Source organism: Vanellus vanellus (assembly GCF_965231255.1).
Source record: "Vanellus vanellus genome assembly, chromosome: Z".
Lineage (NCBI taxonomy): Eukaryota > Metazoa > Chordata > Aves > Charadriiformes > Charadriidae > Vanellus > Vanellus vanellus.
In genome coordinates this window covers 88,475,919-88,498,912 of record NC_138908.1, presented here as the reverse complement: position 1 = coordinate 88,498,912, position 22,994 = coordinate 88,475,919, and the positions used below count along the sequence as shown (strand labels likewise).

The following is a 22,994-nucleotide window of genomic DNA, read 5'->3' as shown; positions in this document are numbered from 1 at the left end:
AGTGTTTTGGTTTAACCGGGAGGAGGATAAAGGATGTCAGAATTCCAGCAGAACTGGCTGACGGCAGAGCGCGCCGGGCTGGTTGAGACAAATTACCCCCTCCCTCCCTGCCCCAAACCCCAGCGTGAGGGGAAACGGTATCCTGCGTTACTCACACGTGTGCCTCGCCAAGGAATAATTCGATCCACCGCTAGTCAATCCAAATCCCTCGGGAATTTGACTGGAACTACGTGGTCGAGTGAGAAGTTTTGGAGGTTCGATTTCAGCTCCGAACTCTGCCCCGATGACGCCCAGCAGGACGATGGCGGTGGCTTGCTTCCGCCTCTCTTCATACGACGTGGATATTTTCTTCATTTGTGGGAGAGCAGACAGACAACCTAAAGTTAAAAGTAAGAAATACGAGAAAAAGCAAAAGCAGGGTTGGTCTTTAACACTCCAAGCAACATCGTGTTTCCCAGAGAAAATAAAAGAGGTTTCCATGTAACTTAAATCACGTCTTCAGGAGTGACACTGCCCTTACCAGGATTTTCAGCTACCGGAGATGATTCCATTTTACTTCTCAAAACCTACACGGCATGAGAAAAATCTAAATACTGCCTACCGCAAGGTCTGTCTTCAGTGAAACCCGCCCTCCAAAAAGCGTCAAGGTCTCGCAGAAAAAAGAGCCACCAGAAAACTGTCTAATTTCACAGCTTTATTTGTTCAGTTGATAAAAGATCCGTGGAATTCTGTGTTTGTCTATATTTTGTGAAAGATGATTATTGGTTTGCTTCTTGGCAATTTTAAATTTGTGTGACAAGTCACAATTTTTTTTTTTTTTAAATATTTTTAGGATAACTTATTTGTATTATATAACAGCTTCTTTTTGTTTTAGGATCCATCATCACGTTCAGATTCTTACCAAATTGTAGCTAACAGTCTACGCCATTAAACCAACTAGTTGTGGGTTGTTTTTTTTTCTCTCCACTAAAATGTTACACACTGTATTTTAACAAACTTTCTCAAGAACAGCGAAAAAAAACCTCACTGCATTATGAATTTTAAATAAAATGAAATGTACATCATTAGTCTAATACAGCCCCAGGGAATTGTAATTTCACTAAGCAGATCAAGTGTTTGTTTGGTTTTTTTTATTTATTTAATTTTTTTTTTTTTTGGAGTAAAGAAAGAAAACATTAGAAGAAATTGCCTGGAATGAAAATACTGTATTCATTTACTCTGACAAGTACAGTTCCCTTTCACCTCTAGCACTAATTCCCAGCGCGACAGGCAATGCCCTACCATATACTCTACAAAAATAATGAAGCCTTAATCCTCCTTCCAGCGCGCTGCTCTTAAACCTTTGCCGAGAAGTTGGAAGGCACCACCTGGCACTGAATGAGACTTATCGGGCCTGCGGATTAACGAAGGGTGAATTAGCGGGCGGCACTGTATGTCTCTCTCCGCTAATGACAGTCAGGCAGCTCCATAGGAAACGCGGCGGCGGCTCCATAGGAAACGCGGCGGCGGCTCCATAGGAAACGCGGCGGCGGCTCCATAGGAAACGCGGCGGCGGCTCCAAGAAAGCCCACCACACTGTAGAGCCCACGGCAGCCCAGCCTCAGGTGGGCAACCACGCTGCGGCAGCGGCGTGCCAGCCAAAGGGGAGAGAACAACAGCACAGAGCTTCACAGTGGTAGGGGAGAAAAAAAGAGAAAGAAAAAAAAAAAAAAATCAATAGGAACTGCCTTCAGAGGAAGAAGGATGAAAAGGGCTGTAACAGACAAAGCGAAAAACGTAACCGTTTTAATTGTTTGGCAATCGCTTATCCCACTCCGGCCACCAGCAGACCCCCGATTCTCATTAACTTCTGCGTAGGGTCCCCCTGCACGTGGCACCCCGCGGCGCCGCTGCCCCGGCCAGCGCAGGGCCCGCAGGACGGCCGCGCGCACCCGCCCCAGCGCCCCGCTCCCGCCCCGCCGCGACAGCTTCCATCAAGACGAATTGGCACCAACTCCCGATCCGAGATTGTTTTATCCCATTTAATTTAGTTTCTTCCCCTGCTTGGCTGAGCACAGCTCCGTTATGGATTTCTATTCTAATGCGCTGCAGCAGGCGCGGGAGCGGGCAGCGGCGCAGATGCTGGCGCTGGGGCCGGCGGGATGCGGATCAATAGGCGAGGCGTGACCCCGGCCCGCGCCAGCTCCCGGCCAGGCGGAAAGGAAGAGCGAACACATGTGCTGCTTCCAGTAGGAAATTAAAGTGGCGGGGGCACTCGGTCCCCCCCCCCCCCCGCTCGCCGTCCCTTCGATTCCCGCAATATGAAGTTAACCCTTCATCACATCCCGCAGGACAGATTGCGGAGCATCTCGGCTCACCGCAACTTTCAGGTTGTAACTTAAACCAGCAAATCCCGCACCAGCGGGCATCCCCGAGCTCCCTCCCAGCCTGTGCTGCTGCCATCCCTCGGCAGAGCGCGGCAGCCGCGACGTGTTGCCGGCGGCGGGAACGCTCCCGGGCGCGCAGCGCTGGGCGCAGACTCGCCGCTGAGCTCATTCCTCCCGCTGACCCCGCCGCCGCTCCAGCGCCCACATCTCCAGGAGACAACTCTTTGTTAACCAAACAATAAATTCCAAGCAGACCGGGGTGGGAAATATTCGTAGAGCGTTTCGTTAGCAATCTGGTGTACGACAGTCTTTACGCTGCTCGCTGCTGCACCGTAGGATTTTCCACTGCAAAAAAATAAACCTGCGAAACTAAAAATTAACCCACAAAACCACAAATCCCCCAAACAACAAAATCCCAACCCTCCCCCCCCAGCAACATTTCTCCCCAAAACCTCATGATGAGCAGGGTAAAAAAAAAACCCTTAAATATTTTTGCCTATACTTTTTTATTTTATTTAATTACCAACGGACCCACACAATTAATTGTAGTGATTTCCTACAAATAAACTGACAGCCATTTGGGAGATTTTAAAATGAAATAACGTCTATAAAAGTAGTCCTTTCTACAGTTTCATTTGTCTCATGAAAATTTGGTATTTTCTCACCACGACGTGCCTCCGTTTAATCATGCTAAAGGGTGACACAGAGATCCATTTTCTTGACAGGACGGTTGATCACCCTATCACAGTAAGAAAATTAATAACCTCAAATAGCTCTATGTGGAAAACAGAAGCTACACTGGCCAAAGGACAAAAACGTTCTGCATTTTAGTTGCAAAAATAACACACTGCCAGATCCACACCCCGAGAGAGAAACCTATCGCGTCGGGCATTTACCCAGCTGGGCTTTCTTTAGACAGAACGACCATATTAAATATGGCAAAATAGCTCAGTTTTAGAGAATTCACCATCCGCAACCGCTTGGAGGAGACGGCTTTACAGATAGCACCAAGCATATTTATGAAGTGTTTAAAATATAGGTAAAATATTTCAGAAGTTTAAATTGTTTAAAAGGCTGTGAGGTATCGATTACTTCATTTAAAAAGCAGTCAGAGAGTGCAGCCATGAGGTCAGGATAAATTTAACAGTTTGAAGCACTTTACTAAATAACTCTAAAGATCACGTTAATTGGCTTTGCACAGTTCTTGGGTAAAATTAATTTTATCCTAGCTTACAATAAAAGGATTAAAAGACAAATTAAGTTCTCCAGGTTTAACTGGAATAGGAATCAATGGATTTGAATTAAGGCTGAAGGGGGTTTTACGAGCGACGGACTGCTCCCAGGTACGTCGCACCCGCTAGCAGGCACGCGCCGCGGGTGCTCCCCTACCGTACCGGGCACGGAAGCCTGGCAGAGGCAGGGGCCAGAGCCATTCATTGCTATCGAACCCACCGTCTGCACTTGTCGGGTTGCTGTGGTGGTTCCCAGCACGGCAGCCCCGCTCCACCAAGACCGTGCCCCAGCCCCGCTCCATCGGGGAGCCACCCGGCCACAGCGCGGCCAGCAACAACCCAACACAACTAACGACGGCGCTGCAGCCACGTCCACGAAGTTAAATGTAGTCACCAAGATTTAGTCACAGCTTTTAATGTGCATAAAATTCTTTCAAGTGAGACAATCTGGGAAGGATGTTGCTGTAGCCCCGTTTCGATTGCCACACACTCCGACAGCCGAGAGAATCCTCATCGGAGCGCAAATACAGCGCAGTGCCAGGTATGCCCCAGCGAGGGGCTGCGGGCTCTTGGCAGCAGTAAGACCAGTAAATTATACAGTATTTTGAAAATGTACAAATTTGAAATGAATAAAATAATCTGCTCAAGACCACAAATGTACTTTGAATCAGACGTGGCAGAGAACTGAGACCTTGCATCCCCACCTGGTATGTTAAGGGTACAATGAAAACCGACAACCAAAGCCCTCTCGAGTTTTGTCCCAGTTCGTATTTCCCAGCACCAAAACGCACCCCGTCAGAATTCACTGCCTACAGATGAAATCTTGCCAACTGAACTCCGTCAAAAGCATCGTCGCTTTTCCCTCCAGCCTGCCCAGTCCCTCTCTCTGCAACTCTTTGAGGAGTTTTCCATTTATTTACGAAGGGGAGGTTTGTGCCTGGGGCGGCTGGGGTAAGGATTTCTGTCCGTCCTTCTTTTTTCTCTCTTTCAGGCCTGAAAAAACATACAGCTACTTAAATTCAGAGAATCCTCGCAGTCCTCCCACGAGATGCCAGGGAGGACGCAAACACACCCCAGAACGGGGTAGAGGCAGAACTCATTGCCCACAGCCACTGACTCTCTCCACACCTGCAGCTGCGGTCGCCTCTCTGTGCTGGACGGGACATTATCCCAGAGCCTGCAAGAGCTACGGGGGGGAACCGCAATTTTGCCTACGTTCGTCTTGGCTAGCAATAATTTAAAATATTTCTTCATGTCAATTCTACTATTTTCTTACAGTAAATAAATGTACCTAATGCTCTGCTTGTGACGTAGACAGGACACGGCACAAACCTTTCTGAAAACTACGCACTAAACGCGCCTGAGAGACGCTCACCCTTACCTTCAGTCCCTGGGGATTCTTCAACCAGTCAAAGCCATGCGACGGGTCTGCATACACTTCTAGTTTGCAAGATTATATACAGAAGAATAATTACAGTAATTTCAGCACCTCCTGAAAGCTTTAAAAGCCAGGGAGCTCACAACTAATCAGAACTGAAAAACAATATAAAGAAGTAACAATACCAGAAAGCGACCACGAGGAAAACGCAGAAAGACAGGAAACCATCTATTTTCTTTAACCTTACGAAAACTGCGGTTACTCATTACTAACCTCACATTATTAAAAGCATTTTGATTGCTGGGGAAGTGTGGCCATTCCTATATCCACAGCTCCCTCCGCTGGCCCTGCGGAGCAGGGTCCTCCGCAGGCACAGCCGGGAACGGGGCAGAGACGATGCTCCGGGTCGGGCGCGCAGCAGCGCCCGCAGGATGCTGAGCGGGCTCAGCCCCATCACACCCCCTGGGGCTCCTTGCAGCTCGCTCGCGCTCTACGGCTATAAAAATACTGACCGACTCCATACAGTCTCTTATCTCACCAGTTTGGAATAACCACCTCGGTTTGTAAGAAAATTAAGCACCTTCCCATCACAGCAGCACCAAAACCCAACCACAGCCCAAGACCCCCCAAAGGCAGGTGGATTGTGGACACGGGTCTTCAAGACAAGTGCTCTTCGTTAAATACACTTCTGGTGATTCCAGTTCCATTGCCTTAAGTTTTGTTCCTATTATCTGAGTGTAGATGCAATACAGGTGAGAGAATTTGGTCCAAGAGAAGGCCAAATGAAACCACGTGGAAGGCGACCCGCTCTCGGACTCCTTCCCGCGGGGAAGCAAGCGGAAGCTTCTGCCGGAAGGGCCAACACCTCTCCCAGGAAGCCCCGTCAGCCCTTCCCCACCACCGTACCTGCTCACAACCTCCTGCCTCATTTCCTCAGTCTCCACACACAACGCTTGGACTCAAGATCGCACAAATACCACGGAAAGAACTCTTCCTATAAAATAAGGCATGAAGAAAAATGGCGAAAGGACCCTCCCCCCCCGGGTGAGATACGCCACCGTGGGCTGCCAAGCACAGGTCAAAGTTAAGATTTAGCTTATGGGCTCATCCTCCTGCCGCTTACAAGAAAAAGGCAAATATAGAAGACTTTTTCTTTGGAGCAACTTACTCCTATTTTCAGTCTTTTGTTCATTGATAGTGAAAAAATACCTGCAAATATGGAAAACTGACACGTTCCTGAAGTTGTGACCCTCACCCCTTATAAACCAGAGCAGTTCCAGCGTCTTCAGTTATTTATGAGTTTTACATGAGCACAGGCAGAAAGCTCACATATTTTGTGAAATCTATTTTTATTTTCTCCCCATATTAAAAAAAAAATAAAAATCTCTGACTTGACTGCCACCACAACAGTCTATAAGTGGCAGCTGAGCACAACACAGAAATCTGGCAACACAGTGGCAAGTTAGAGAGACCTCACCTGGGACTGCTAACTCCGAAATCTAACCTTTATCTTCTACCCTTATTAACCATTTTTATCACTTTCATCTTTGCTGGTTTCACAGTACTTCACATTGGGCTGTTCCAGGAAGCCCGTATGAGCGAGAGAATCAAACGGAGACTTCAAACTCTAGCTTGCTCATTAGGACATACCGCATTTTGTAATTAATCTCTTTAGTATTCCTATACTTGAGAGCAGAACTATGAGAGATTAAAAACAACTTACACTACACCATTATCTCCATACAGTTCAAATGCACACTGTTCAAACAAAATTGGGCAATCAAGAAGAGAAGAAATACAGGTATTTTGGTGTCGTAACAATTAGTATTTCTAAATTAAATCTTTTGCTGTGTTTTATAAAGGTATCTGCTTTCAAACTATTAGCTAGGAAAAAGAGCCACATCAGAAGAAGCCACAACATTTTATGAAAATTTCTTGCATGTTTTTATTATTCTTATTGCTAAGGTACGTGTGTTTTCAGATGAGATCTGTGTATGTTTAGATAGCGAAAGAGGACTTGATAACACCGCTTGAAAATACATTTAGGTAAGGATGGGCAAAAGAATTGCTCTGGAATCAAAACAAAAGCTGGGGTCTGGGTGTCGGGTTTTTTGTTTGGTTGGTTTGCTTTGCCTTTTTTTCCCCCGCTGCAAAGGCCCCCTCCCTACTGGCACACTGCGCTGATTTCTTCGATAATGCCTGGCTTGTTTTTTCCCTTTCCTGCCTACAGCAAAGTATTTGAAATAACGGAGCATTGTTACTACTGTAAAAGCTGGAACTGTCTAAACTTTATTTTTCTAATATTTCATAGGGCATCTTACAACAGACAAGTTTAATTATTAAATAACCGTGTCACGTAGCTTTGTATTATCAAAAGCAGGACATTTTCTGCTTTACTTTTGACAATAAATTCCCTGTGTGATGTCAGTGATATGGTTTCAGGCAGGCAGCCGGCTGCAGCAGAGAGAGGAGAATTATAAAACTTCTCCTGGTGAATAATAATATTTATTAGGCCAGTATAGAGCATTATTTTTAGAAAAGACTGTTGCAGCCACCAAGAGATTTACAAACATTGGGAGGAAAAAAAAAAAAGTTCATCTTTGTTAAATCTTTCATTTAAGACCCTGTCTGAAATCAAAGGCTCTGACCCCCCCGACCCAGGTCAGACACCGGGAGGTCAGAGCCCACGTGGCAATCCCCATAGGTTATCCACGCAGTACACCGAAACACGCGCTACTGAAAAATGGCAATGCATTTGTTAATTAAAAAGAGTAGTTTTGAGGGTAATGAAACCTGTCGGGAATCCCTTAGCCTCCAATCAAAGCATTACACAGTAGCTACTGGCAGCCTTAAGGGTTAAGCCACTGATTTTCTTCTGCATAGGTGGTGCTATTTTAAGCCAATAGTGTGCTTAAATCCACCCCGATGAAATCAATACAGCACTGCTCTGCTCAAGGTGAGACCAAATAAACCTGTCGGAAGCTCTGAGAAATAGGCTTTGCAGTACACACCGAGCGCTAAGTGCCTTTCAGCCCAGAGATCTGTCATTAAATAATCATTAGCCATCATTCATTCTTCCTAAAAAGCTGAAGCCCAAAGGTGTCGGGTAAGCGCCGGGCACACTGCAGCCCCCCGGGCTCATCAGCGCCCGGGGATGCTCTCGGCCGCTCGTGGCCAGCGGGCTGCCGCGGTCCAGCGCACCCACACCCACCGCCCACACGCCACCCAGCCTGCCGCACACCCCACGCTCACCCCAGGCAGGAGCCGTTACCGTAGGTGTTCATCTCACAGCAAACCAAAAGACAAAGGCGTAGTCTGGCTCCGTTCGTGTTTAGCCACGCACTCCGGATTTACCGAAGACATTCCATCCCGCGGAAAGCCGCAGAGCACTGCCTAAATCCCAGGCTGCTTCACGCGGTCCGATTAAAGCTAGTGATGGGTGACATATATTAATTACTTCCATGCATTTATAGATTCTTATCTGGCCTCACTGCAACTATTTTTTGCAGTAGGAAACATTGACGTGCATGCCAATTATTACTTTATAACGAGGCTACATGAAACTAGCAGCAAACCCGTTTCACCTGCGGAACTGCAAATATTGAGGCTGCTCTTGTCAGTCACTGTCCCTCTGTAACATACTAACAAAAAAAAAAAACAAACAAAAGTAATAGTTACTGACTACCTGAAGTAAAGCAATAGTGAATTTCATTTTTGGAATATACAGGCATAGAGATCAACCTGTTTTCTCTTAGCAACAAATGTTCTTCCCCCCCCCCCCCCCCCCCCGATGCTTTGTGACCTCTGTGCTGAAAACGCGTGTTTGCTCTCAAAAAGCGCACAAATGAGCTCTCCTCAGTACGCGCGCGGTTCCACCATCGGCTCGGCTAAGCAGCTATCCTCCTCACCTCATTTCATTCTGTTCTAAGCCACGTAGCCCCAAATATTTAAGAACTTGAGAATTTTACCACAGCGACATTTGGTTGTTTCGTACCACGTCCCAAAAGCCCGGACATCCGTTCGGGAAGGAATTACCGTCCCCGGACCTGCCCGCTTCATTTCTCAGCTGCTCTCACTTTTGTGCTGTCATTTCCAGAAATCTGCATTTCTCTTCAATACCCTCTACACAAATGAGTCGGAACTAACAGCATTCCAAATGCGCATCATGCCTTTCCAAAATTTGATTGGAATCACTTTACTGTCACTTCTAATAAGGGAAGTTTTGGGGCATTACCTCCGCGCTTTAAAACCAGCACGAATGAAAAACGCGCCCGCTCCTTCCCCGGCGGCAGAGCCGAGAATCCATTTTGTCCGTGAGCATCCCCCGGCGCGCAGCCCGCGAGGAAGCCGCATCCTCACCCATTTTGCGTTCCCTGAGCTGCAGCACAGTGAAATACTCCCTCGTAAAAGGGAGGGCACAGCAGAAGAGAAAACGCCCGTAAACCGCAGCAGATGAGCACAGTGGCTGCAGAACGTACTTACGCTACGCAGAAAAGCACGTTTTCTCCGTGAGCCCAGCAGCCTTAGGACAACGACAGCGATGCCTCTCTTCCGGCTTTCTAAATGTACGACAACTCCGAGCGTTTAAACAACTCTGCTGTTAAGCGATACATAATTTGCAGTTTCATCAGGGAAACCAAATATTAGGGAATAGCAAAAGCCTGCACGATTAACCTCTCTACTAGAAGCAACTTGTTTGCACATAGCTAAAGCCAGATAAATGTAAACAGAAGATACATTTTTCCAAAGAAATTTAATGAGCTATTAATAAGAGACAATCAAAGAAACTTGCTGTTGAGTTTCAGATCTCTCTAGGCATAGGTAAGACGTCAATAGAAGCGGCCCAGATCTGGACTCCCCGTTCCGAAGCATGATCGTTATTTTATTGAAAGGAACGTTAAGAGTAAAACTATTTTACATTGTAGTAATTTTGAAACTGAATGGCAACTTTTCTGATGCTTTATGAAAAGACGTTGCTCCTATTGGAAATCAATAGGAAGGCAGAAGAAATTAGATAGCTATGATTTGCCAAGAAATCGATAAGAAATAGAGCAACATCAGAACCCAAGTTCTTTGACTTTTACATATTAAAATTCGACTTGCACGTGAACAGAACTTTAAGAATTTACAGGAGAAAACCTGTGAGGTGCTGTTCTATTTTCCTCACCTATCTATCAGATCATAGCATCGTATTTTGCTATTAAGACCTTCCTGATTTTGACAGATTAAAATACATTCCCGCTACTTAAAGACATTATTTCATTTGAAATTATTTAACATCCATAAGAACGTTCTGTAACCCACCAAGAAAATCACCGGAGGCTTCTATATAGACATATCTGGGGAAGAAGGAAAGCTTTCAGCAGTGTGACAAAGAGGATTTAGACTGAGGTGGGGGTTACAGTCCATCAGGGATTTTCCCCCGAAGGCACGTGGCGGGAGGTGCCTCGCAGCCCTGTGCCACAGCCCCCACGCGCCCGGCATGTCCCCCTGCCACGCTACAGGGACACACACAGCTCACACCTCCCCCTGCACCCACGGACGGAGAGGAATTCTACTAATATTGCAAAACGCATATTTTATATTTATTTTTTGCTTGTTTAGCAATATAGAAAGTCTTTAGACCAATATTCTTTAACAGTCATAATAATTTTATTCAAACTATAGTAGCCTTTACCTTTCCGTGAGATCATTTTAATCAAACAGTAAAACCAACCGGACCGACTTCTCGGTTTCTGATTCACCACCACCTAACACAACAGAACCCGGAAAGCCGAGCATCCCTTAGAGAGGCAGGGGCAGGTTTGCGCGAGAGCAAGGAGGGAGGGGGCCCCCGGGCACTGCCGGAACCGCGCTGACCCTGCGGATGCCAAAGACCCTCGGCTGCGGCCGGGGAGCCCGGGGCGACGCAGGACCCCGCGGAGCGGCTCCCACCCCGCTACAGGCAGAGGGACCCGCGCCGGCTCTCGGCACACACGGCTTTATCCAGGGCTCTGGCGCTGAATACAGAACACACTCTATTTGGCTTTCAGTCAATTAAGCTTTAAGCTGTCAGCAAACAAGACTTTTAAGTTAATTTTGAATCACCGCAAATCAAGTTGAAGGTTGTGAAAGGGCACGCTCACATGCCGGCATGAAAAAAGGCAGTTTAATTGCCTCTGAATAGCTATTATATGCTGCAATTGGCCTATTGAATCTTAGATGATCTATTTATTTATCAAAGTGCAGAGACTGGTAAAAGAATGAAATGTATGAGCTTTAATCATCTTCTCTCTTGCCTAAGTAGGTAACATTAAAGCTTTTGCATAAAAAAAAGTATTACTGAAATTAGTCTTTTAACACAGCTCGGTATGTTCGCATTATATTTTATTTCTAAATAGTTACAGCCATCCAAAAAACTACAGCTGGAATGTGAAAACAAGCCGTTTCCAATACAATATTATTTTAAACTTCCATCAGGTTGTTTTTTTTGTTTGTTTGTTTGTTTTTTTTATATACTTTGTAGATAACTAATGTTTTGAACCTGCTAGCTTGGAAACCTGACTATCCAGAAGGTGGTACAGAAAAATGCTATAAAACCAGCTGCTATTAAAACGTGTTGCAAAAAACCACTATAAATTTCATACCAGACCTCTGTCTTCATGAAAAATACTTTTGTTTAGAATGAAACACCATCAGACCCAGGAATGGGTCTTCAGAACTTAAAAGTTCTTTTCACCAATCTCCCTAGCAAAAATGTAACGCAAACTAAGGCACTACCATTTTTAAAATGTATTAAGAGCACTAACTAATCCTAAGAATAACATCCTCTAACTTTGCTGCGACTAAGACTATGCTTAAAATACAGTTAAGCATGGAAAGGGTCCAGTTGGTTTCTTAAAACACTCTGTTTATATAAATACCCCCCCCCCCCCCCCCAAACTAAAGTGTAGATATTACGCACATGAACAGCAGAACAGCTTCTTAATGCGCTTGGTCCATGATCAAAGCCAACACCCCTGGCCAGCACTCTTACATTTACCAAGTGCCATCCAGCTCCAACTTACTGAGGTGGACTAAGGGAAAGGGAGAGTCTTTGCAACTGTTTGTCGACATTCTTCAAATGTCAGAAAAACATGACAATATAGCTTTTTTTTTTTTTTGGCAAGCCAACTGCTGTAGAGAAGCTGGCCGAGAACTGTAGCAAGGCTGGTGGCCTCGCCGTGTCCCAAACACACCGCCCAGCAACGAGGGAAACAGGAGCTGTCTATACGCTCACATGCCTTGGCCAAAGAAAACGCTGTGCAGATGGAAGCATATTTAACATCATTACACTATTATTAACCGAAAAAAAAAAAAGAAAAATCAAGAGATTCACAATGTTGTTCACAGTTGCAATGCTAACTGAAAATGGAACACAACAGAAGAGAAAGAAAACCAAACCAAAAAAATGAGGACTCCTAAGAATACTAGAAAAAAAACACGGTTTAATACATTGCTATCGTAACCTACACCTCTTTAAAACTCCACTTCTACACCTGAAGAGATTACTCTAAATAATCTTTTGTCTGTAAGAATTGTTCAAAAATCTTTGCTCAAGTTAAAGACAACATTATGCTGAAGCATCACTGAGAGAAGGTGAGTAGCCAGAAGAATACCACTAAGGTATATAAATAACCATTTTTCCTCTCTCTTTTCAAAAGAGAACTAACTTTTCCTAAGTTAACAGGATTTTTCAGAGCAAGTGTGGCACAAAGGGAGACCGCGTGGCGCTGGACTGGGACATCTGCCTCCAAAACAACAAAAGAATGAGACAAGAGCCCCAGATTGATTTTCACAAAGTGCTGATGTATAATGCACACACTGATGCTGACTTCCCACTTCCACACACAAAATAGGATGATGTGAGGACAGACACTACCTCAAGACACGTATGCAAAGTTTAGTATTAAGCTGTATACCATCAAATAAGTATAAATATCAGAAAGTATACAAAACTAAATGAAAAAATTTCTGTTTTCAACTACAAAAGCAAGAATTTGTAGATGAATGCATGGTAAAAACTGCTTCTCATTGCTACACTAAAGAAATCAATATTGAAGACAGTCTATCCAAAGCCGCACTGCGCGTGACTGGCTTTCAGCTACTATACTTAAGAGTTCACTGAAACATGGGATAGAAGTAAATATTTTAAAATGTGCAAAGTTACTCGGCTTCTGCGATATAAGTTGTGGCCTCTAAATTCGTACACCACAGTGTAAACGCCCAGGCGTAGAGAGAATCGTAGAATGGTTCCGGTTGGAGGGGACCTTGATGATCACCTAGCACTGCCAAACTTCACTAGCACAGCGACAGGTCCCCGCTCCGGCCGCTGCAGCTCAGCCGGGTTCTAGCGGCCGGGCTGTGCCCCGCAGCACACGGGGAACGGCAACCAAAGCCCTGCGCTGCCCGTGCGCAGTGGCCCCCGTGGGCTGGCAGGCGAATGCTGCTGAGCGCCCCAGGGCTGGCGTGCGGCTCCAGGTCCCACGGGTCGCCACTCACCGCGCCGCGGGCTCACAGGCTGAAGGAAGACTGCTGCTGCTTCTTCCCACGGAGGACAATGCTGCAGTGCCAGCTGCAACTGCAAACCTACACATACTGCCTTTTAAGGAAATAATTTTGAAATTTGTATTCAAGTTTGTTGGCTTTCGCAGCCAAAGCACTTTTAATTTTTTTTTTTTTTTTTTTTTTTTTAAAGTCTACAGTCATTTCAGAAGTGCCAGTTATTTGTAAGTCAGTACAAACATTACAGAGGCTGGCAGCCAGGTTGTACCCAGCTCCGCGGCCGCCCTTGCCCCCCCTCCTCCTGCCCAGGACGGACCCCGCGCCGGGCGCCACAGCGCTCAGCACAGCCCACAGCTCTCCGCACCACGACTGCCTGGCTCTGTGCTTCGCCGTTAATTAGAGATCACCCCGCCAGCCCCGCAAACAGACCCGCTCTCTTGAATTAGTACTTCCTTAATGAACCCACGTAGCGGTCCCCCAACGCTGACAGATGCCATTCCGACAGATGTCAAACCCGTAACCCCTCCCAGGGAGCGCAGCTCAATAGCCTCTACGGGGCGACATCTGCTTGACTGGCAGATGCCCATATATTTTCAAATACGTGCAGCTTCATTGAAAACCCCTGTGTTTTTACATGCATTAGGTTTCCTTAAAAAAAAAAATAAAAAAAAATTCATGCTTCCTTGTAGACAGCTAATCGCAAATTGTAGGAACCCAGATTCTCTATTAACTTGATATACAATTATCAATTAGACACATTTCTCAAGATGCTTTAGCATACCTGTTAGTAGACACAAAAACTCCATTAAAAATTAACTTTTACACGTGAAATAGCCTGTGTCTGTGAATTCACATTCCATTTTTAACTGTAACAGAGAAGACCAAGCAACAGAGATGAGTCAGTGCGCATTTTCTCTGGTTTCTTAATTAGCATCTGAAAGGGATGAAGTTTGCTTTAGACATAAACCCTCACTTTTCTGGTGTTTTCCACAATAGTCAGCGCGTGATATGGTAGACGGTTTTCCAATGTGTGATTAAATACAAAGTAAAAGCGTCTTTGATCTCTCGATGGTGGGCTTTGCAGATACAAAAACGTATGTGACAGGGTGTGGGGAAGGTGCTCAGGTTCCTTCTAACCTACTCAAAAGAAACCCAGCAGGAACTTTGTCCGGAGACTGACTCTTTTGGCACCCTCATTGTGCCGAACAGTGGGCCGCTGGCCTGTCTGCTGGGGCTGGCAGATGGTTTCGTTTATTGTGCACCTCCACCCTACCCCAAATTTTCAGTGGAAGTCTGGCGGGTAACGGGAGGGACGCAATGGGCATCGGCACCTGTCGCTCCGGCTTAAAAGAAGTCCAGCTCCAGCAGTAAGAAAGAGAATGAACAGAAACCGCCAAAGTAGTCCAGAAGCTCAATATGTTATTAAATTTTTAACAAAAGAAAAAAAAAAAAAAGCATAGCATCTGACTTAACACATGACTGTCCACAGCTTCCAGTTTGCAGTTGGTTGGAATTCTGTTGCAGTGTAAGCCTTCGAGTAAAAAATTATAAGAACCCAGAGAAAAATAATACCTCACCTAGGAACTAATTTAAAACTACTTCAAACAGTTAGATGGTACCATAATCAGAAAGTCTAAACAGTGCAGGAAAAATAAGAATTGCTCAAAATGTGAGAAAATGCTGGAAATTAAAATGTCTGCAAATGCATTGCATGTACTGCTGCACTTCTACAGCGGGGACGGTGCAGGAAGATAAAACACCAGTCACGAGAAACACAATCCCTACCCCTGCACCACTGAATCTTTAAACACAGACAAATATTGTCATTGATTAAAGAGCTATTTTTATGTTTAGAGCATGGGTTAATCCAGCAATATTTCTTGCTTCTGACTTTGCCAGTTAAAGGATAGTTATTGCTTAAAAAAATACTACTCATTATGCACAAAAATAGATTCGTGAATATTGACAGAAGGGATTTAAAGGGTGAAATTTTCAAGTGGACGAGCATTTGTCAGTAGCACTCCTAGATTTTATTTTCCATATAAACCTTCGTACATGCACTACTATAACTGATGGAACTCTTATATCAGAAGTAACAGCGTCTGTGCAATGCACAAGTCAGTCGCAAGAGTCTGCTGACTGAGGCTCCTCGGGGTTACCCAGCTAAACAACGGGTATTTTTAAAGCATCTGTTTACCACCTTACCCTGCCACAAGGCATTTCCAAACAGCTCTTTCTCTCTGTGTGCAAGGGATCACCCAGGACGAGGAGAAGGCTGACCGCTATTTCTCCCCGTTCTGTGCACTAACGTGTCAAGGCAGCAGGCAGGAGACGAACAGTACACCTTATGTCTGCAGCTAGACAGTCAGCGTCCCCTATCTCCCAGCCTTTTGGAATGACAGATCCTTAAGAATAAATTGCATTTCAACTCAATTCCCCACTATCCTGATGCAGCAATTGACTATGCTGTATCACAGTGTTTCCTAAAGTGATAAATATTTACGTTGGCTCAAGTAGAAAATTGTGCCTGTTACCCTTTGCTTTTAGAGAAATACCAAACCAGAATAGCTGGTGCAATAACAGCATATTTACCTTTGTTACCTGTCAGGCCGCCTGTTGGAGTGTTATTTCCCCAGCAAGACAGGCAAAGCGAGGCGTCAGTGCCGCTTCTGCTCCCCGGGGCAGTGTGCCCCCTGACCGTGCCTTCAATTTCCCACCCACTGACATTTTATTTTCATATAGCTATTAAAAACAAAGCATAGAAAAACCATACACTGTTTCCTGTTTAATAGCAGACAACAGATTCTGTAATCAAACTAATCAGGGGGCACGAAACCTGTTCGCTAAGGTCAGACCGACATTCCAAGGACGTTTAACCCTCTCTCCCCAAGAGCAGTGTGTCTTACGTAAAACTCCCCCAAATAGCCCAGAACGACTAAACCCTCTACAACTCGGTGCTTGTGGCCACTTCCACCTCCCCCCCACGTACAGGGCACCACCGCTTCAAACGACGGCAAAAGACACGGCCCGGTGACTCCCAACACGTCCCTCCACTTTCCCCACAGCACCGCAGCGGTTTGGCTGAACACGCAGCTTGGGTTCCGGGGAAGATTTAACACACACAGAGGTGTATTTTTGAAAACTTTATATCTACAAACCTGAGGCACTCTATACTTCTATAGTCTTTTTAGCCCAGGTGGCTGTACATAACATTCAGGGTTCACAGAAGGGGGAAAAACATTTTTTTTAAAAAATTGTGTTTAATTAGAACCAGGAATGGATTTGTGCTTTACAAGCGTCTTTCTCAACACTACCGCCAATAAGGTCATTCTTACAAAATGGGATTGCCATGGAAAAATTCCCCATTATGCAATGCTGAAGAGGTTGGTGGTATTATCTAAGTGGAACAGAGATTATAAGCAGCTCTTCATGGCAAGAGTCATCTTTCATTGTATGTGGCACCATCAGCAAGAAGGTCTTAACCGAAACCTGGCAGTCGTGTTACAACGAGCAATACCCACTGGCAGCCGCAGGACATCTGCACAAATCTGGAAGTGTCTACAGTTACCCTGGGAATTAATTAGAACTAAAGGAATTCTCAACTTGCTAGAAATTTCTGTTGATGAGGTATATGAGCAATCCCTACAATATTCAGAATATACGTTATCATATTGCACCCCAATATGTTACTTATTGCCGTTACTAAGGTAATGTTGCACAGCTCAGAGGCAAACACAGGCAACCTAAAAGTTATTTCATTGTGGTTCTTCACTTCCCAAACTCCCAAACTGCCCCACACAGTAAAATCAGTGTACTTTTAAAGATAGTCTATTTATGCTGTTCTACCCTTTTCTTTTAAGTAAATAAATCTGTCACCAGAGGTAGCGATGCACTACAGCGCTGCCTTTTTCACAGCCTCCAGGACATTTGACCATTTATCCCTCTTACATGCTCACTCATGTCCTTGTTCTACTACCCCTACAGATGCTGCTGCACTTGGGTTAAAACATAAAGACAGTCGTATTTCCAAATATGTAACAGTACTATCTTGGTGTTCTGTTTTTTTTTTTTTTCTTCTTAAATTATCTTGCTCTTTTAATTATTGGAAAAACATATTTGGATATCTAAAATAAAACTTAGATGCTATCATGGATCCTAAATAGATTACAAATTACAAAAGTATAAAAAAAAATTGGAAAAGCCTATTTACCAACATGATGAATTACGAAATTTTGACCACTGAAGCCAGTAGATTTTAGGCCCAACTAGGAAAAAATGCTGTTGTCCACATGTGAATTATTTAAGCTAAATATTTACTCTACTTTTAGTTATCCAGAAAAGCCCTTCAGGCATTAAAGATGCAATAAATACTACTACTTCTACATGGGAAGACTATTCTTGCATGTATTTTCAGCGCATTTGAAGATAGACTAATTTTCTAAAGAACTCCTGCCTGTGTGTTCTGAAACACTTAAGAGGCACTGTAGTGTATTACTGAAATATTTTTCAGCAACAGGCTTCAGTGCTTTCCAGCTAGCTAAGCTAAAATGCTTTAATCTCTAAAAGGACTGATGTGAAAGTGATCCTTTTAAAAAATTTGGATAAATGAAAGCATTTGGTGAATCTCAATTTGAACTGAAAAAAATCCTGTTGACCACTGCACACCAGCATTACATTGTGCAATCAATAAATATTAGCCTTAGTAGGACCACTACAGGAAGAAGCTGCATCTTTTTTTTTTTTTTAAGGTAGGGTTAAGTTTAAATAGTCTCAAAAATGTTTTGGTTTTTTTTTTTTTTTTTTGCGTGTATTCTACCAACACAAAACTAACTGTATTCAACTGTGGACCAAGATTTCATTTTTACTCAGGATCTTTGTTTAAAGCTCAACTGCTTTTAATAACAGAAACACTTTCTCTGTAAATAGAATTGCTACTACCGTCAGACTCTAGCAACACAGCAGACAGCTTTCTGCAAACCTCAAAACTCAGTCTAGCACACAGCAAAACCACACAGATCATTTGAAAATTACGCCACGAAAGCACCCCATCTTCCATGCCTTTCCCGTGAAAAGAACACGTGACATCGAAGGGGCAGAAAGCTGTCCCAGATACAGCACACCACTGTTTGTAATGCTGCTATTGCTAAAGCTTCCAGAAAAAGAACCGGAAAGACTAACAGTGAAGGAGACGGTCTGTTCCTGAAGGAAACCCTGATCTGATGTATACGCTGGGGTAACACGTGTTTCAGGGTATGCCCAGCCCATGCATTAATTTATTTTTATTTTTCCCCAAGGGTCCATCATCTATTCATTTTTGTTTCTTGACAAGTCCCGCATCGTCTTTAGCTAAAGGCATTCCCAGCTCCTGCCTCTCTCGTGCTTGTTACCAGTTAGCCTTTTACCCCCAACCCGTGTCAATGCTCCCTGCTCCCGCCAGGCTGTTCTTCAACCAGCAGTAACCCTGTCTCAGGCACCTCCAACCAGAGACTTGACCCAAAACTACATCTGTCACACTAACTGTCTTCAGGTCAATAGAAATTAATAGTTTTCTTTTAGACTTTCACAAAAATAATAGAAAGCTCAGCCAAAAATAAGGCAGCTTTCACGCTCCATCATCTTCAGTATGCTATGCTAGAAGACATACAATAGTCATTCAAATTCCAAGGATATTGATATTGAGCATATAGGTATTTTCCTTATGACACTGCATAAATAAGTACGAAAAAAGAATCAGAAGATAACTGCTTATAATTACATGCATATTTTTGTTTGTTCTGCCACTTCAGAGCATGCCTTGACGGACCAGAGCTCTTGACTTTACCTGCCAGGCTACAAAAACCAAGAGCAACGGTAAAAAGCTGTACGAGTACTGTGGAAATGAAATACACTTGAATTCTACATGCAACAAACCAGCAGCGCTTATGCGTTCCAAAAACCCTCAACTCAATCAAGCAGACTGATGGTAGCACCCTTGCATCAGATCTTTCACCAAGGTAAATAATTTAAGGGATAACTCTAAAGGCTCATATAAAGCCTTTATTCTTCCAGAACTACAAGCTAAACATGTTGGTTGCAGGCAGACTGAAAAAAATCAAACCACCTCCTATATTAAAATACAGATGAGTCAGAACCAACACAATAATATTAGGGTAGTTACAGTTGAGCAGGTCTATAGTTTTTGTTTACAGCTCTTTTCTACTTTCAAATAACTTCATTTCTAATAACACACACTTCTTCATAAAGCAGCTTTAACATTTCATTTTCATGCGAAAAATGTTATTTGGCAAAATATGCTCCATCTCCTCTGCATGGCACCTACTATGTGAAAAAATAACATATTCATTATATTAATGCTCACCTGCCGCAATGTCATCATCAACCAGATCATGCTCTTCTTCCTGGACCTTTGCTTCTGTTCCCAGTGTGTCTGGGCTTGCAGTACCAGTTTGAATGGCTTCTGTGGTCACTCCAGCTGAAAGAAACAACCGAACACCCACAAAGTCAGTGATTTTGGTAGGTAACATCCTTAGATCGGGGGGTGGGGGGGCAAAGTATCTTTTGATATTCTGAATCATACAGTGTAACTCTATGAAACATAGATAAAGCAAAGAGCAACTGTGTTCTGGTTTCCCTTCACACTGTCCACAGACTTTTCACAAAGCTGTCCTTTACAAATCTTTCCCTCACTGTAAATATCTCTTTTGTATTTTCTTCTTTTTCTGCCATCTTCTAGCATCATTATAATTATTAGGTATGTATATTACACACTAACTTAGCAACAAAATAGAGTCCCAGCAGAACTCCTCTTACATCTCCTCTCAACACTTCACCTCTCTCACCAAAAAAAGCGCAGTTTTTCCAGGTTATCTTTGGAGTATATGAATTCAGCTGACTCGTTCCATGCCATTTGAGTTGGGATGCATGTTAGCTGCTATTAGAAACTACATAAGGAGCACCAAACTGTGCCACAGAACACCACGTGGTTAAAGTTTTAATTCGCCACTTTATAGTCTGCCCAGTTATAATCTTTACTTATTCCCTGTATGAGCCTCACCACAATTCAATCAAGGCGTTATCAGAAGAAGAGTTTTGCTAAGGGTGAAAGAACAGCCTCGCAAATAGCGTTCCCCAAAACCTTTCGGAAAGCTGAATAGCAGACCAAAGGGATGCCCTGGTAAGGCTTCCTTCCTCTGTGCCAGACCGTGCTATCAAAGATCACTGCGTTGCCGATCAAGACGAGCTTTCGTCTCCGAGGGAGTATTTTCCCAAGTCGGTAGAGGCCAAGGGTCTAGCAGTCCCTAAATGGTGGGTTTAGGCTGGGCCAAAATTCAAAGCCTTTGGTTTATTTACTTACTCCCTCACTTCTTTCCCTGCTTTCCAGCCCCGAGCTGCTGAAAAAAGGCTGATTTTCCGTGTTAGATATGCTACATCTTTCTACAGAGCCAAGCGATACAAGGTATGATGCAACAGAAGGAAGTGCCTTTGCATGAGTCAATTCTAAGTACAGTGTATACAAAATTAGAAGCGTTTATTACAATTTTATACAATTAAAATAAAAGTTAAGTAAAAATGCACTTAGTCAAAACGATTAAACATTCCCCCCAAAACACCAAATGGATAAAGCCAAAAGGTGAAGAAAATAGCCATCACGCAAATATGTCAGGCAATAAATTCTCATTTCCTCTCAATGAAATCCAGTAAGGAGGAACATGTATTCTGGACACAAGTGTTCTACACATAATTCACCAAAAGTGTCTTAGAAACACATTTTAGAAGTGAAAAAAATCATAAATCCCTGAATGTATTAGAAATAAGCCAGTTGACATATTAGAAAATATTGGAAACTTAAGATATACTTGTATTACAAACTCACGTCATTATTACAATTTAATATTTACTGCAGCATCTAAACCCATTCATTTACTATATTAAAACGTCACAGCACAAAATTATTTGCCGTACTTCTTTGTGCTCCTTTAAGTTAAACCTTGCACGAGTAAGAGGATCTGATCACATACATAAATAGCAAAGTCTTTGGGGTCCAAATCAAACTATCCTTGCTCAATAATTAAACTTCCATCAATTTAAATGGGAGTTTTCAAGTTTTACTCAATTTATCTGGCTTTAAATCATATTTTCCAACAGAAACATGTCCACCAGAAATACATGCATAAAAACCGACAACGGCATATTCATTATTACAGACTTTTCATATTTATTTTGTGTTCCAGTGATAACATGGATTAGTATTTGAAGCAGTTTAGAGATACAAAATTTAAGGACATCCGCTTAAAATTTCTTTAATTTTGTGCTGCCACATTTTAAGATTGTCACTTCAAAAGAAACAGCAGTCGCATACAAACATTTACCTGAATTAACTGGATTTTAGCAACGTGGGAAGCAAGAAGTGCCTGTCCCTAATTTCTGAGCGGACTGTCCGGAGAGCAGCTCTGGGCAGCGAGCGGGGGCACTGCCCGCAGCCCGTCAGCAGCAGCCCGCCGCCTCCCATTAATTCCCCGCACACCGCCCCCATCGATCCGGGCAGCTCCCAGCCGCCCTGCGCCCTGCCTGGCTGCGGCTCCATCCCCATCCTGCCTTACAAAGGCCGGGCCAAGATAACCTTTTGCTTGCCATTAAAGCCATAGTGGCCATTTTTTTATCTGCAGTAACGTTGCATATTTATAAACACATCTGTCCCTCCGGGGCTTGGCAGACAGACCCACCACCCACAGCTGCTTTCATCTGCAGGACCCGTTTGCTGCTGGAGATCGCCCTTGCTCTTAAAAATAAGCAGGTAGAAAAAGGCAGCAGCATTTTTCCCTTTTTGAACTTCCCCTGGAAGCACATCCTCGCGGCAAACGCCCCACGGACTACGCAGCATTTCAGAGACAATTGCGTGCTGGGAAAACGAGGAGCAGACAAGGCCACGGCAAATATTTACAGTCGCATGACGTAATCTTAGTAGATACAAGATGAAGCTTTGAGAGCTTAACTGTTTTCCTCCCTGCGGGAGCCTGAAAAATACCAACACCTGCAGCATCTCTTGCAGGCTTAATTCCCGGCATCACTTATACATCCATTCCCATTTGATGCGGGGTCAACCAGCCGACACGCCAATTTTGGATTTGAAGGCCCGAATAAAACCAAGATTTATTGTCCCCCCGGCAGAAGGCGTGAATCGAAGCCCAACGCGTGCAAACACCTGACCTGCGAAGCACGTGCTGCAGGAGGCAGCTCGCGGCCGAGCGCAGGGCGCCCCTTCGAGGCGGTCCCGCAGGGCGAGCGCGGTGTGCTGGCACACACACACACAACACACAATAAGGTCTGCTCGGCTCTCTCCCTGCTCCTCCGCCCCACCGTCCACGGCGGGACAATCACCTCTCTCGCATCAGTTAAAAGATTATTAAAAGATAAGCCTGTGCATGTCTTTAAGTCTGCTGAAGGCCTTTAATGAGAGGGCTGGGAGACATGCCAGTCGCCTGGTCTGTACCAGTG

The 22,994-nt window shown here is 44.2% G+C and overlaps 1 protein-coding gene across 1 annotated transcript in view; it reads right to left on the bottom strand.

The window, feature by feature from the left end:
• WDR7 (WD repeat domain 7) overlaps positions 1-22,994 on the bottom strand; it is a 129,371-nt gene that overhangs the window by 59,514 nt on the left and 46,863 nt on the right. Inside the window, exons 20-21 of the mRNA XM_082496973.1 lie at positions 19,858-19,971; positions 156-377 (exon numbers count right to left, since the gene is read on the bottom strand). Of these exons, the coding sequence (XP_082353099.1) occupies positions 156-377; positions 19,858-19,971 (336 nt within the window). The remainder of the gene's footprint in view (positions 1-155; positions 378-19,857; positions 19,972-22,994) is intronic.